This window comes from Hibiscus syriacus, unplaced genomic scaffold, assembly GCF_006381635.1.
Source record: "Hibiscus syriacus cultivar Baekdansim isolate YM2019G1 unplaced genomic scaffold, ASM638163v2 tig00110187_pilon, whole genome shotgun sequence".
NCBI lineage: Eukaryota > Viridiplantae > Streptophyta > Magnoliopsida > Malvales > Malvaceae > Hibiscus > Hibiscus syriacus.
The window spans coordinates 2316058-2330737 of record NW_024062618.1 but is presented as its reverse complement, the minus strand read 5'-3'; the positions used below and the strand labels follow the sequence as shown (position 1 = coordinate 2330737).

Sequence of the window (14680 nt, the reverse complement as noted above, 5' to 3'; positions counted from 1 at the left end):
ACTAAATAGGATAAACCTGCGTTGGGAATATAATTCTAGCATAACTTCTAAAAGGATTGAGCAAAGCCAAATTAGAAATCCATAATGACAAAAAAATGCTTAAGCTTACTTCTCCAAATACGGCTCGCAAACCGTTGATACGCTTGGCTTCAGCAAGCGTTACCTCCTTTGAATATACATCTAACTCAGGTTTTATTTGCTGATTCACAATAGACTCGATTTTTCTCAAATGATCAGCATTGATGGCACCATCTCTGTTTGGATCTGATAACATTGGATCAAATTTTAGCTTACTGCAAACTAAATAGCATAACTGAAACCCCCCCCCAAAAAAAAAAAATCAGTGTTCAACTTTTAGTTTAGATTGATATACTGAATCTATGATGGAAAATTTGTTGGTATGATACTGAAAATTAAATACCCAGTAGATTGGCTATTTAAATCAATTGTAAAATCTAAGAAAATTTGAAGTACTAAATTTCTTATGTAAAAGGAAAAGATGTAAGATTAATGTTAAATGGAAAAGCTAAGAAAATTTGAAGTACTAAATTTCTTATGTAAAAGGAAAAGATGTAAGATTAATGTTAAATGGAAAAGCTAAGAAAATTTAAAGTACTAAATTTCTTATGTAAAAGGAAAAGTTGTGAGATTAATGTAAATGGAAAAATAAATTTTTCCTTCAATTGAATTGACTGTCTTACACAATAAGTAGCTAACTATACTCAAGTTTCCTAATGCTTCAATAAGTGGTTCGTAAAATGAATAACCATTGAAATTTTTAATACTCAATGATTTAAATATTCAACCTTTTATCAAAGACGTCCTGAGCTAAACTTACCATGGTAAAAATCAAACCTCATTTTTTCAGGAAGAACAATAGACCCCTTCTGGTCAACATGATTACCAAGCACTTTCTACATTCAAATTTAAAGAATGTGAAACATGGAAAACTAATAAAAAAATAGGAAACTGCTAAAGAATTATGGATATCAGCATATTAAGTCATACCCTAAGAGCATAGTTCAACATATGTGGGCAAGTATGGTTAGGAGCAATCAATGTCCGTCTGTCATAGTCAACCTACAGAAATAATTACAATAAAGAAAAGGTTGAAAATAAAATGAAGCTAATCGTTCTGTGGAACAAAAATGAAAGGCAATTTGAAGCTTATGGTTTTACCTTACAAGTTACTTTATCACCAACGGAGAATTTGCCAGTAACTCCAGAAACAGAACCAATATGAAGTACAAAACCTCCAAAAATTTGAACATTGCATACTTGGAAGGAACCGAAGGGACCATCAAGAGATCCGATATCAAAAATCTATGTCCACAAGTTATTTCAGGAAAGCTTAAAGTGATGCATGAATCATAATTACCTTTCTTTTCTATTTCAGGAACTTTTCAAACTTAAAAAAATTTAAAACCAGCACAAAGTTATTTCCCTTTAAAACCTAATAAAGCCATCTAGAAAACCTTGACCAAACCCTGATAAAAGCAACCACCAAATTTCAATCCTAAGCCTGATATACTCTCCCCCGGGCTAGCTACCTTAACTAGCTGGATATTTCTTTGTCATTTTGCTTTAACCTGCAGGATTCAACCTTCTCACACACTGAAATTAAATACCTGACCACCTTGCTCACAAACCAATAAAGTGTACCAAAACCAGAAATTTCTTGGTCACAAATATAATCAACATATTTAAAGTTTGTGGCACTACAGATTGTATGAAACTGGTTCATACAGACCCAAAAAAATGGAAACATTGTTAAGATAAACCTTTTCACACACTGAAATTAAATACCTGACCACCTTGCTCAGCATAGAAACTTGTAGATTCCAAAACTATACCAACATCATCGCCAGCAGTCGCATTTTCCACAAACTCAGAACCAGTGTATATGGCCTTTATCGCACTTTCATGGTGTGAGAAACTTCAAATCATGGAATACTCCATCTTCAAAAGGATAGGGATGGGGAGCTGCCTTCTAAAGAGTAATGACTTTGAACAGCAAAGTCCTATTAGATAACAACACCCCCAGCAGAGATCCTAAATTATAAAAGGTACATGACTCCTCAGCAAAAAGACTGGCAATGTAATTACTTTAAAAGTGATACATCACTACATATCAACAGAAAGAAGGAAATTCTACAACAATGAAAATTCCAAAGCATGCCATTAATGCCGATAAATAATATGATACCATAAAAAGGAGAAAATCATACAGTAAGATCTTGTTATTTTAAAAATCTAGATTCTAGAGAAAAAGAGTAACATTTTTTTTTTGATAAGAGAAAAAAAAAATAGAGAGAAAATCTGGTCCCCATCATGATGCAGCTGAAATAGAAATCTCTCTTAGTAGCCAACGACTCATTGAACCTTCAATATTTTCTCTAACCAAAATAATAACCCAGACTAAAAGACATCTACTGAAGTGCCATCTAAAGATGCATACAGACCTTGAACCAAACGAATTTGAAGGAATCATCTGTTGTAGACACCCCCTTCTTGTGCAGTGCAGAGGTAGCATCAGCATCCATGACAATAGCTTCTATGAGCACAGAATATGGAGAAAAAACTCAATTACGTGAACACTGCATCTAAGAATGCCTAGCATCATTTACTTATTAGAAAGATTTTATACCTAGCACATTATTAACAAAGAGTTTACTGGATACACAAATCGAACTCCTATTACCTTATTTCTTGCCTTGGCTTTTCCCTGGCCTCATCCATCGCATTATTGAAACCCTCAACATCTACTATCAAACCTCTTTCCTCTGCCATCAACTGCAGGAATGGAAAATTAGGATGGAAAATCTAATAGATCATACATAGAATAAGAGAAAAAAATCCACTTGTCTACCTGAGTTAAATCTAAAGGAAAACCATATGTGTCCCACTTGCAATAAGAAACTAAAAGTTCGGATTTAGAAGCTTACTTAAACAGCATGCAAGTAGGTTTCTGCAGGCAATATAGACCATAATTTGATGGGTACCTGAGATATATTGATCCTAGAAAGTTTATCCAGTTAATCGTCTTCAACAAGTCCCATGTTCTGTATACCACCAGTGAGACAAGACCGAAAATCTAGGGCACACTGCAAAATATTCTCTATGGTACTGGCTATAGGTTTTGTTTCATCAGATAGAAAACATCTGCAAAGTATACATGTTTGTTAATGAAGAATCATCCATAGTTATTACATAGCCAAAAAAGGCCCAAATAGTATGCAATGACCATGCTATAAAAGGTAATTCTGCCAACCATATCTATGATTTTTTTTTGATAGGAATGAAAGGCCTATTTAAAACCCCCTTCTTAATTTAAAGACCTTGAAGAAAGGTCGTTAGGAGGAAAAGAGTGCCTTGGAACTTTTATTAATATCAAAAGTTACATAAAAGTTAAAAATAATACTAAATTGCTTGAGAGAGGCAATGCACGAAAACCAATAAAGTAAACTGAACCATAATAGGTTGAAGCTATAAACACACAATGTGAAAAACAATTTTCCTAAACCTTGTCGTTAAGGGAGTGAAGAAACTTACGCATGATACATGCGATAGCTTCTTTTCACAAAGCAAGTGGATTATTATTAATTTAAAAGAAAGCAAACTACTTAACATAGTGGATGCACAGAGGAACTGATACATGTGATAGCTGTGACTGTACATACTGTTGTAATGTCCACAAATTGATTGATCTGATGCCTGGAATAGAAAGAAACAAAACAAAGTTAATGCTTTCTGAACCTAAATGCTATAGCTATCTGAAATAAGAAAAATGAGACAACAAAGCAAGTGGATTATTATTAATTAAAAGAAAGAAAACTACTTAACATAGTGGATGCACAGAGGAACTGATACATGTGATAGCTGTGACTGTACATACTGTTGTAATGTCGATACAAATTGATTGATCTGATGCCTGGAATAGAAAGAAACAAAACAAAGTTAATGCTTTCTGAACCTAAATGCTATAGCTATCTGAAATAAGAAAAATGAGACAACAAAGCTAGATGCCTTTTATACGGTGGTTTCTATTTAATGTTTTTTGCCCAATATCACACACGAGTTTGACAGGAAGATACCATAAAATACAAAATCAGATTTTAATCATCAAAAAGCAGATTTCTAATTCATTCTCCCTCTATAAGGCTAATTCTCTATTTTCCTACAGAATCGTTAGATACTTTACTATCCTCCAGGTAATCTATAAATGAAGAAACGGTATGTGTTCCTTAAAGAAATGAGCCATGTCAAGAGAAAAATGTTTTTTCTTTGGGGCAATAATAGTAGTAATTACTATTGTTAACAAAAAACACTAAAGGGTAGAAGAATTGATTATGCCTGAACTTCATTAACATGTTAAAATGGCCCACTTCTCGTTCATGTAGAGTACAATGACGTATTTGACAGATCAACTGCACTACATCCTGTAACAAACATTTAATATTATCAGAGATGAATTCATATGAATTTTCCTGAGTGCCAAAACCCAGTCTTTCATGTGGCAAGTGCTAATTCGAAGAAAGTACAATATAAAGATTGTGAATGCAAATTCAATGTTCTGACAACAGCGTGGATCAGATGAGACAGAATCAGTTTTCAGTTTAGTAGTGAGAAACGATACCCAGATAGATGAACAATAAGGACCAACTTGTGTGGCTTTCAAGGGAAAAGGAAATTGTTACCAAAAATCAGATATGTTTGTCTGCATACATAATCAAGTGTAAATGGACATATCTTTTGTACCATTAATGAGCACCATACATCAGTCAATGAGAAAGTTGAATATATCGGAATATATTTTCAATGCACCAGGAGTCAAAATAATGCTAGCGGGCCAATCAACCCGGTAGCCCAGACCTAAACAGTCGAAGGAATGAGCACCTGCCATGTAAACAGCCATCAGAATTAAGATGATAGATAAATCAAATCAATTCCAATGAATCCTATTGGTGTTTTACTACAAAATGAAAACTCAAGCTGCTCACTGCAACCTTATAATTATGACCGGGTTTGTTGAAACAATAAACAGAAATATTACACTACTGAGAAAAGATGTTGCTAGAAGCTAACCTCATAACGATTGATCTCTTCATCAGGAGCATATCCTATCATTTTGTTTAATTGGACAAGATTTCTATTGGCTTCCTTGCACTTTTCACAAACAGCCCTCCACAACATAGCTAATAGATTAGAAATATAACCCAAATAAGATTTCACATAACTATCAAAAGAAAAGGGGAAATAGACAACATGACACAACCTACCGAAGCTTTGCTTTTTCAATATCATAGTGCTTGAAGAAAAGTAAAATATTTTCCTTTTTCTTATATAGTGGAAGTATCGGTAGTAAATCCTGAACAATGATGTTTAACATCAAGATGCAAATAAAAGGAGACCCTAAACATTTATCAAGGGGGAAGGGGTGGAACTGAAAAATAAGGCCTGTGTTTGGCAAGATTCATAACTAGAACTTGCCTAAAGAATCTAGTAAAATACAACAAATTTCAAGCCTCGCTAACATGTACTTTCAAGGGAAGATAAACAATTCTATTATGTATAATTGTGAAGATTTACTTCTCAAGGACTATCCCTAACATCCATTTCTCTCTACTCTAACAACAAAACTTTTTGCACTAGAAAGCTTTCATAACCAAATTAGGCCTCTATGTTTGGATCTATTAATTTTAGTGCTGGGGTGAAAATGAAGACCCTGAATGAAAATATCATTGGCCAGAGAGTTAAAGCACATAAAAAGAAACATTGCTTATAAAAAGCTAAACCAGATTACCAGTTCAAGCTCAACTTTCAGGAACAACTTTAGGTATGCATTGTGAACTTTATTTGATACCTCGTTCAAGGTTCCAACCTACAGTGAGGAAGAGACAATTAGGTACGGACTTATATCCTTGTCAAACTTAAAAAAGAGCACATTTTCCTTATTCTGCATTTTCAAAGACAGACAGTTAAATCCAAAACCATGCTGAACAAGGGCTGAAGCAAAATCTAGAAATAAAAACTCCTCAAACAAGTCTTTTGAACCATGGTAAACTATCTATTTCATCACTCACCTATTACTTAGTTTTTGTTTTGGTCACCCAACTATTATTTTTTTCAAAATCATACATAACTTAGCGTTTTGTTTCTGTTTTGATCAACAGTTGTTAAAAAAAAGACTTTACCCTAAATTAAAAGACAAGAAACACAACAGATGTCAAATAGCATGTTTCATCACTCACCTATTACTTAGTTTTTGTTTTGGTCACCCAACTATTATTTTTTTCAAAATCATACATAACGTAACGTTTTGGTTCTATTTTGATCACCAGCTGTTAAAAAAACAGACTTTACCCTAAATTAAAAGACAAGAAACACAACAGATGTCAAATAGCATACTACTGCTTCACCATAACCAGCTAAATAAAGGGTTGACGCCTTACCTCGCATGAACATCAACAGCAGCAGAACAAAGATGATATGGTTCAGGTTGGCTGCTGCTAAGACTCCAACAAATTATCTAATTCCGAACCATGGACTTCTACTTCAAGCTTGTTTCTTGAACTCTTATGGCACACAATCACTGCCCACTTTTGATCTTCGTGGAAAAGACTTCACACTGAGAAAGCATAATAGCTCATTTCATTCTCGTTAGAGTAGTAATCATTATAGTTGAGATATTCCCAGAAACAGGAAAGCCTGGATTCACCCTATTTAGGCGATTTGAGGTAGAGTAGATGTAGTTCTTTACAATTTTTGTTGAACTTTTCTTTGATGGCAAAAACCTGAAAAGAAACTACTATAAGTGGTTCACTAATTATGTATTATCTCTCATCTAGAATGTTCGGTCAATAGTCCAAGAAATTGAAATCATTTTACTTGCTGCAAAGACTTCTCTACTTTTTCCAAAAATCTAGTCCCATTCGTCTACTCTTAACATTTTAATAAAAGAAAGTTCTATTATGTGTTTGGCTCCTAGTTACCAATATGCAGCAAAAAATTTATAGGCATCAAATATAATCCACAAAACTGATTGAACTAAACCACAGAAATGGAAGTGCATTCCATTTACCACAAACTGAATAAGCTAAACCATCACTAGGCACAGTTCAACGAAATAAAGCTGAATATGAATTCAGTTATGTAATGTCTGTCAGAATTTTTTTTAAATAATCCCTCCTCAAAATTAAAGTTTCTACGAGGAGTAATTCAGAGGCAAAGAATGCTTAAATGGATGCACCTTGTAGGAAACAGTTGCACTTGAAAGAGTTAATTGCCGGATTACTAAACTCTACCATTGTGCAATACTTTCAATAAGAAACTAAAAATTCGGATTTAAAAGCTTACTTAAACAGCACGCAAGTAGATTTCAGCAGGCAATATAGACCATAAGTTGATGGGTACCTGAGATATATTGATTGATCCTAGAAAGTTTATCCAGTTAATCGTCTTCCGCAAGTCTCATGTTACATATACCACCAGTAAGACAAGACCGGAAATCTGGGGCACACTGCAAAATATTCCCTATGGTACTGGCTATAGGTTTTGTTTATCAGATAGAAAACATCTGCAAAGTATACATGTATGTTTATGAAGAATCATCCATAGTTATTACATAGCCAAAAAAAGGCCCAAATAGTATGATATGAGCATGCCAAGTAAAGGTAATTCTGCCTACTATATCTATGGTTCAAACTAAATGTGGCAACAAAACAAATGAACTTTGAGTATAGGATAAAGGGAAAGGTTAAGTTACTCAGACTTGGGTGTGCGTGTAGGATATGAATGTTCAATTATTTCTCAGTTTTCCCAAGTGGGTCCTTGGAAGGTCATATTTCCATACCCATTCACCCGATTTGTGTCAGCCATGGATGCTTCAATAAAAAGTGAAGAGTTGGAGCACCATAAGGACAAAGTATCAATGGTTGAAAGTGGTAACAGGTGTTATCTCACATAAGTCTTAAATTTCTTCCGGTTTTATCTATCAAAGTTGGACCTTTCTACTTATTGTAGATTGCTTTTAGCGGTAGTGAATCAAAAAATATTTTTTAAGGTGGGTACAAATATATTAAAAACATAAATTTTTCGTATGGGATGGGCACAAATAAAATTTCAGGGTGGGCACCATTAGTAAAATGGATAACTAACAAAAAGCTATTAGATGATCATCCCTATCCCCATGCTTGTCAGCAATCAAGGAAGGAGGAAGAAACAAAATATAAGTCGAACAGTCGGTGAATGCTATATTCTGAGCTAAATTTTACGGAAATGAGCCATGTCAAGAGAGAAATGTTTTTGCTTTGAGGCAATAACAGTAGTAATAACTATTGTTAATAAAAAAAAACACTAAACGGTAAAAGAATTGATTATACTTGACCCACTTCTCATTCATGGATGACATTGTTGACAGATCAACTGAACTACATCCTGTAACAAACATTTAATATTATCAGAGATGAATTCATATGAATTTCCATGAGTGCAAAAGTCCAGTCTTTCGTATGGCAAGTGCTAATTCGCAGAAAGTACAATATGAAGACTGTGAATGCAAATTCAATGTTCTGACAACAGCGTGGATCAGATGAGACAGAATATGGAGTATACAATAAATCGGATTGAATTAAAGATGATTCAGTTTTCAGTTTAGCAGTGAAAAACGATGTCCAGATAGATGAACATTAAGCACCAACTTGGTGTGGCTTTCAAGGGAAAAGGAAATTGTTACAAAAAATCATATATGTTTGTCTGCATATATATGCAAGTGTAAATGGACATATCTTTTGTACTTTTAATGAGCAACATGCATCAGTCAATGAAAAAACAGCAAGCTTCAATTGAATCAGAAAGTTGAATATATTGGAATATATTTTCAATGCACCAGGACCTAAAAAGTCGAAGAACACCTGCCATGTTAACAGCCATCAAAATTAAGATGATAGATAAATCAAATGAATTCTAATAAATCCTATTGGTGTTTTACTACAAAATGAAAACTCAAGCTCCTCACGTTGAAACAATAAGCAGAAAAATTGCACCACTGAGAAAAGATATTGCTAGAAGCTAACCTCATAAAGATTGGACTCTTAATCAGGAGTATACCCTGTCATTTTGTTTAATTTGGACAAGATTTTTATTGGCTTCCTTGCACTTTTCACAAACAACCCTCCAACACAGATAATAGAGCAGAAAGATAACCCAAATAAGATTTCACGTAACTATCAAAAGACAAGGAGAAATAGACAACACGACAACCTACCCAAGCTTTGCTTTCTCAATATCGTAGGGCTTGAAGAAAAGTAAAATATTTCCCTTTTTCTTTTACGGTGGAGCATGCGGTCGTAAATCCTGAACAATTATGATTAACATCAAGATGCAAATAAAAGAAGACCCTCAACGGGGAAGGGGCCGAACTGAAACAAAAGGCCTGGCTTTGGCAAGATTCATAACTAGAACTTGCCTAAAAAATCTAGTAAAATACAACCAATTTCAAGCCTAACTAACATGCACTGTCAAGGGAAGATAAGCAATTCTACTATTTATTATTGTGAAACTTAACTCCTCAAGGACTATCCCTAACATCCATTTCTTCCTACTCTAACAACAGAACTTTTTGCACTAAAAAGCTTTTAAAACCAAATTAGGCCTCTATGTTTGGATCTATTAATTTTAGTATTGGGGGTGAGAATGAAGATCCTGAATAAAAATATCATTGGCCAGAGAGTTAAATCATAAAAAAAGTAATATGTTGCTCATAAAAAGCTAAACCTACAAGTCAAAGCTCAAATTTCAGGAACAACTTTAGGTATGCATAGTGGACCTTATTTCATACCTCATTCAAGGTTCCAACCTACAGTGAGGAAGAGACAATTAGGTAAGGAATTATATCCCTGTCAAACTTAAAAAATGCACATTTCCTTATTCTGCATTTTAAAAAAGAGACAGTTAAATCCAAAACTATGTTAAACAAGGGATGAAGCAAAATCTAGAAACAAAAACTCTCCAAACAAGACTTTTGAACCATGGTATAATATCAGGAACAACTTTAGGTATGCATAGTGAACCTTATTTCATACCTCATTCAAGGTTCCAACCTACAGTGAGGAAGAGACAATTAGGTAAGGAATTATATACCTGTCAAACTTAAAAAATGCACATTTCCTTATTCTGCATTTTAAAAAAGAGACAGTTAAATCCAAAACTATGTTAAACAAGGGATGAAGCAAAATCTAGAAACAAAAACTCTCCAAACAAGACTTTTGAACCATGGTATAATAATTTCGGGTAAACTACCTATTTAGTCACTCACCTATTAGTCAGTTTTTGTTTTGGTCATCAACTATTATCTTTTTCAAAATCATGCATAACGTAACATTTTGGTTTTTCTTTGGTTACCAGCCGTTAAAATAAAATAGACTTCACCCTAAATTAAGAGACAAGAAATACAACAAATGTCAAATAGCATGTTACTGCTTCACCATAACCTACTAAGAAAAGGGTTTATGCCTTACCTCGCATGAACATCAACAGCGGCAGAACAAAGATGATATGGTGAAGGTTGGCTGCTGCTAAGACTCCAACAGATTATCTAAATCCAAACCATGGACTTCTACTTCGAGCTTGTTTCTTGAACTCTTATGGCACAAAAGAATACAAATCATTGCCCACTTTTGATCTTCATGGAAAAGACTTCATCTTGAGAAAGCATAATAGCTCATTTCATTCTCGTTAGAGTAGTAATCATTATAGTTGAGATATCCCCCGAAACCGGAATGCCTAGATTCACTGTGTTTAGGCGATTTGATGTAGAGTAAATGCAAATCTTTAAAATTTTTATCGAACTTTTCTTTCATGGCAAGAACATGAAAAAAAAAACTACTATAATTGGTGCACTAATTAGGTATTATCTCTCATCTATAATGTTCGGTCAGTAGTCCAAGAAATTGAAATCATTTCACTTGCTGCAAAGGCTTCTCTACCATTGTCAATTATCCTTCGAACCCCTTTAGCGATTCCCTCGTTAGATAAAAGAGCAAATGCCCTTGCTTCCCGTGTATTCGTTAGGTGCGTGCCTGTAAAATCCTTGAAGTCAACTTCAACACAAAATTCATAGCAAGGCTTCTAGCGAGTTTGTTTAAATAAAGAAATATCTCCACACAGTTCCGATGAGATGGATGACCATTCTTTGTTTTCAGGATCAGCAAGGAGGTCCTCCACCTTTTTAACCAATGGCCACTACTCTAACTGGATCAGGATAAACCTGCATTGGAAATATAATTCCAGCATCACTTCTAAAAGGATTGAGAAAAGCCAAATTAGAAAGCCATAATGACAAAAAAAATGCTTAAGCTTACTTCTCCAAATACGGCTCGCAAACCGTTGATATGCTTGGCTTCAGCAAGCGTTACCTCCTTTGAATATACATCAAACTCAGATTTTATTTGTTCATTCACAATAGACTCGATTTTTCTCAAATGATCAGCATTGATGGCACCATCTCTGTTTGGATCTGATAACATTGGATCAAATTTTAGCTTACTGCAAACTAAATAGCATAACTGGAAAACAAACCCCCCAAAAAATCAGTGTTCAACTTTTAGTTTAGATTGATATACTGAATCTATGATGGAAAAATTGTTGGTATGATACTGAAAATTAAATGCCCAGTAGATTGCTATTTGAATCAATTGTAAAAATCTAAGAAAATTTGAAGTACTAAATTTCTTATGTAAAAGGAAAAGATGTGAGATTAATGTTAAATGGAAAAACTAAGAAAATTTAAAGTACTAAATTTCTTATGTAAAAGGAAAAGATGTGAGATTAATGTAAATGGAAAAATAAATTTTTCCTTCAATTGAATTGACTGTCTGACACAATAAGTAGCTAACTATACTCAAGTTTCCTAATGCTTCAATAAGTGGTTCTTAAAATGAATAACCATTGAAATTTTTAATACTCAATGATTTAAATATTCAACCGTTTATCAAAGACGTCCTGAGCTAAACTTACCATGGTAAAAATCAAACCTCAATTTTTCAGGAAGTACAATAGACCCCTTCTGGTCAACATGATTACCAAGCACTTTCTACATTCAAATTGAAAGAATGTGATGCATGGAAAACTAATAAAAAATAGGAAACTGCTAAAGAATTATGGATATCAGCGTATTAAGTCATACCCTAAGAGCATGGTTCAACATATGTGTGCAAGTATGGTTAGGAGCAATCAATGTCTGTCTGTCATAGTCAACCTACAGAAATAATTACAATCATGAAAAGGTTGAAAATAAAATGAAGCTAATCGTTCTGTGGAACAAAAATAAAAGGCAATTTGAAGCTTATTGTTTTACCTTACAAGTTACTTTATCACCAACAGAGAATTTGTCAGTAACTCCAGAAAGAGAGAACCAATATGAAGTACAAAACCTCCAAAAATTTGAACATTGCATACTTGGAAGGAACCAAAGGGACCATCAAGAGATGCGATATCAAAAATCTATGTCCACAAGTAAATGCGTCAGATGAATAAAGAAAGCACAAAAAAGGGAAGCAATCACTTGACTCACATAAATTCCTTGTAATATACATATATTATACCTAAGGAAAGCTTAAAGTGATGCATGAATCATAGTTGCCTTTCTTTTCTATTTCAGGAACTTCTCAAACAAAAAAAAATATAAAACCAGCACAAAGTTATTTCCCTTTAAAACCTGATAAAGCCATCTAGAAAACCTTGACCAAACCCTGATAAAAGCAACCACCAAATTTCAATCCTAAGCCTGATATACTCTCCCCCGGGCTAGCTACCTTAACTAGCTGGATATTTCTTTGTCATTTTGCTTTAACCTGCAGGATTCAACCTTTTCCATCCTATATCAATCAGAAAACGTTTTGTCCTTTCCAAACCAATAAAGTGTACCAAAACCAAAAATTTCTTGGTCTCAAATATAATCAACATATTTAAAGTTTGTGGCACTACGGATTGTATGAAACTGGTTCATACAGACCCAAAAAAATGGAAACGTTGTTAAGATAAACCTTTTCACACTGAAATTAAATACCTGACCACCTTGCTCAGCATAGAAACTTATAGATTCCAAAACTATACCAACATCATTGCCAGCAGTCGCACTTTCCACAAACTCAGAACCAGTGTATATGGCCTTTATCGCACTTTCATGGTGTGAGAAACTTCAAATCATGGAATACTCCATCTTCAAAAGGATAGGGATGGGGAGCTGCCTTCTAAAGAGTAATGACTTTGAACAGCAAAGTCCTATTAGATAACAACACCCCCAGCAGAGATCCTAAATTATTAAAGGTACATGACTCCTCAGCAAAAAGACTGGCAATGTAATTACTTTAAAAGTGATACATCACTACATATCAACAAAAAGACGGAAATTCTACAACAATGAAAATTCCAAAGCATGCCATTAATGCCGATAAATAATATAATACCATAAAAACGAGAAAATCATACAGTAAGATCTTGTTATTTTAAAAATCTAGATTCTAGAGAAAAAGAGTAACATAAGGAACATAGTTTTTCTGATACCATATGCAATAGATAATTATTTACCTCTAATATTGTCAGTTACTAAACATGAGAAAGGAATGGTTTTAAGACAGAGACGAAAGTTAAACAACCAAGAAACAGAGATTTTAAAAGAAAATATAAATTTATCAACACCCTTCCCAACCTTCACTAGAGTACGATGATGTATTTGACAGCTACATCCTGTAACAAACATTTAATATTATCAGAGATGAATTCATATGAATTTTCTTAAGTGCCAAAATCCAGTCTTTCATGTGGCAAGTGCTAATTCGAAGAAAGTACAATATAAAGATTGTGAATGCAAATTCAATGTTCTGACAACAGCGTGGATCAGATGAGATAGAATCTGTAGCATACAATAAATTGGATTGAACTAAAGATGATTCAGTTTTCAGTTTAGTAGTGAGAAACGATACCCAGGTAGATGAACATTAAGGACCAACTTGTGTGGCTTTCAAGGGAAAAGGAAATTGTTACCAAAAATCAGATATGTTTGTCTGCATACATATGCAAGTGTAAATGGACATATCTTTTGTACCAATACTGAGCACCATACATATGCTGGCGGGCCAATCCACCCGGTAGCCCAGACCTAAACAGTCGAAGGAATGAACACCTGCCATGTTAACAGCCATCAGAATTAAGATGATAGATAAATCAAATCAATTCCAATGAATCCTATTGGTGTTTTAATACAAAATGAAAACCTGCAACCTTATAATTATGACCGGGTTTGTTGAAACAATAAACAGAAATATTACACTACTGAGAAAAGATGTTGCTAGAAGCTAACCTCATAACGATTGATCTCTTCATCAGGAGAATATCCTATCATTTTGTTTAATTGGACAAGATTTCTATTGGCTTCCTTTCACTTTTCACAAACAGCCCTCCACAACATAGCTAATAGATCAGTAGTCCAAGAAATTGAAATCATTTCACTTGCTGCAAAGGCTTCTCTACGTTTTCCAAAAATCTAGTCCCATGCTTCTACTCTTAACATTTAATAAAAGAAAGATTTATTATGTGTCTGGCTCCTAGTTACCAATATGCAATATAAAATTTAAAGGCATCAAATGTAATCCACAAAACTGATTAAACTAAGCCACATAAA

At 34.0% G+C, this 14680-nt stretch overlaps 2 protein-coding genes and 1 long non-coding RNA gene across 3 annotated transcripts; all 3 read right to left on the bottom strand.

The window, feature by feature from the left end:
• Position 1: 1 nt before the first annotated feature.
• On the bottom strand, positions 2-2717 carry LOC120217396 (alanine--tRNA ligase-like). The gene is made up of 8 exons (XM_039214506.1): positions 2702-2717; positions 2462-2554; positions 1807-1928; positions 1180-1323; positions 1009-1080; positions 839-914; positions 110-264; positions 2-16 (listed from the first exon to the last, which is right to left on the bottom strand). The coding sequence occupies exons 2-8, from the start codon at positions 2541-2543 to the stop codon at positions 2-4; spliced, it is 666 nt and encodes a 221-aa protein (XP_039070437.1). The 5' UTR covers positions 2544-2554; positions 2702-2717.
• Positions 2718-4348: 1631 nt separating this feature from the next.
• On the bottom strand, positions 4349-7754 carry LOC120217702. Its single transcript, XR_005525173.1, has 7 exons — positions 7414-7754; positions 6719-6794; positions 6453-6628; positions 5804-5881; positions 5086-5195; positions 4759-4896; positions 4349-4439 (listed from the first exon to the last, which is right to left on the bottom strand). It is a non-coding gene; the product is annotated as an uncharacterized LOC120217702 (long non-coding RNA).
• A 3058-nt stretch (positions 7755-10812) lies between these two features.
• On the bottom strand, positions 10813-13308 carry LOC120217696 (alanine--tRNA ligase-like). The gene is made up of 7 exons (XM_039214765.1): positions 13067-13308; positions 12356-12501; positions 12185-12256; positions 12016-12091; positions 11361-11515; positions 11157-11266; positions 10813-11078 (listed from the first exon to the last, which is right to left on the bottom strand). Exons 2-6 carry the CDS (start codon positions 12452-12454, stop codon positions 11228-11230), a joined length of 441 nt encoding a protein of 146 aa, XP_039070696.1. The 5' UTR covers positions 12455-12501; positions 13067-13308; the 3' UTR covers positions 10813-11078; positions 11157-11227.
• Between the last annotated feature and the right edge of the window lie 1372 nt (positions 13309-14680).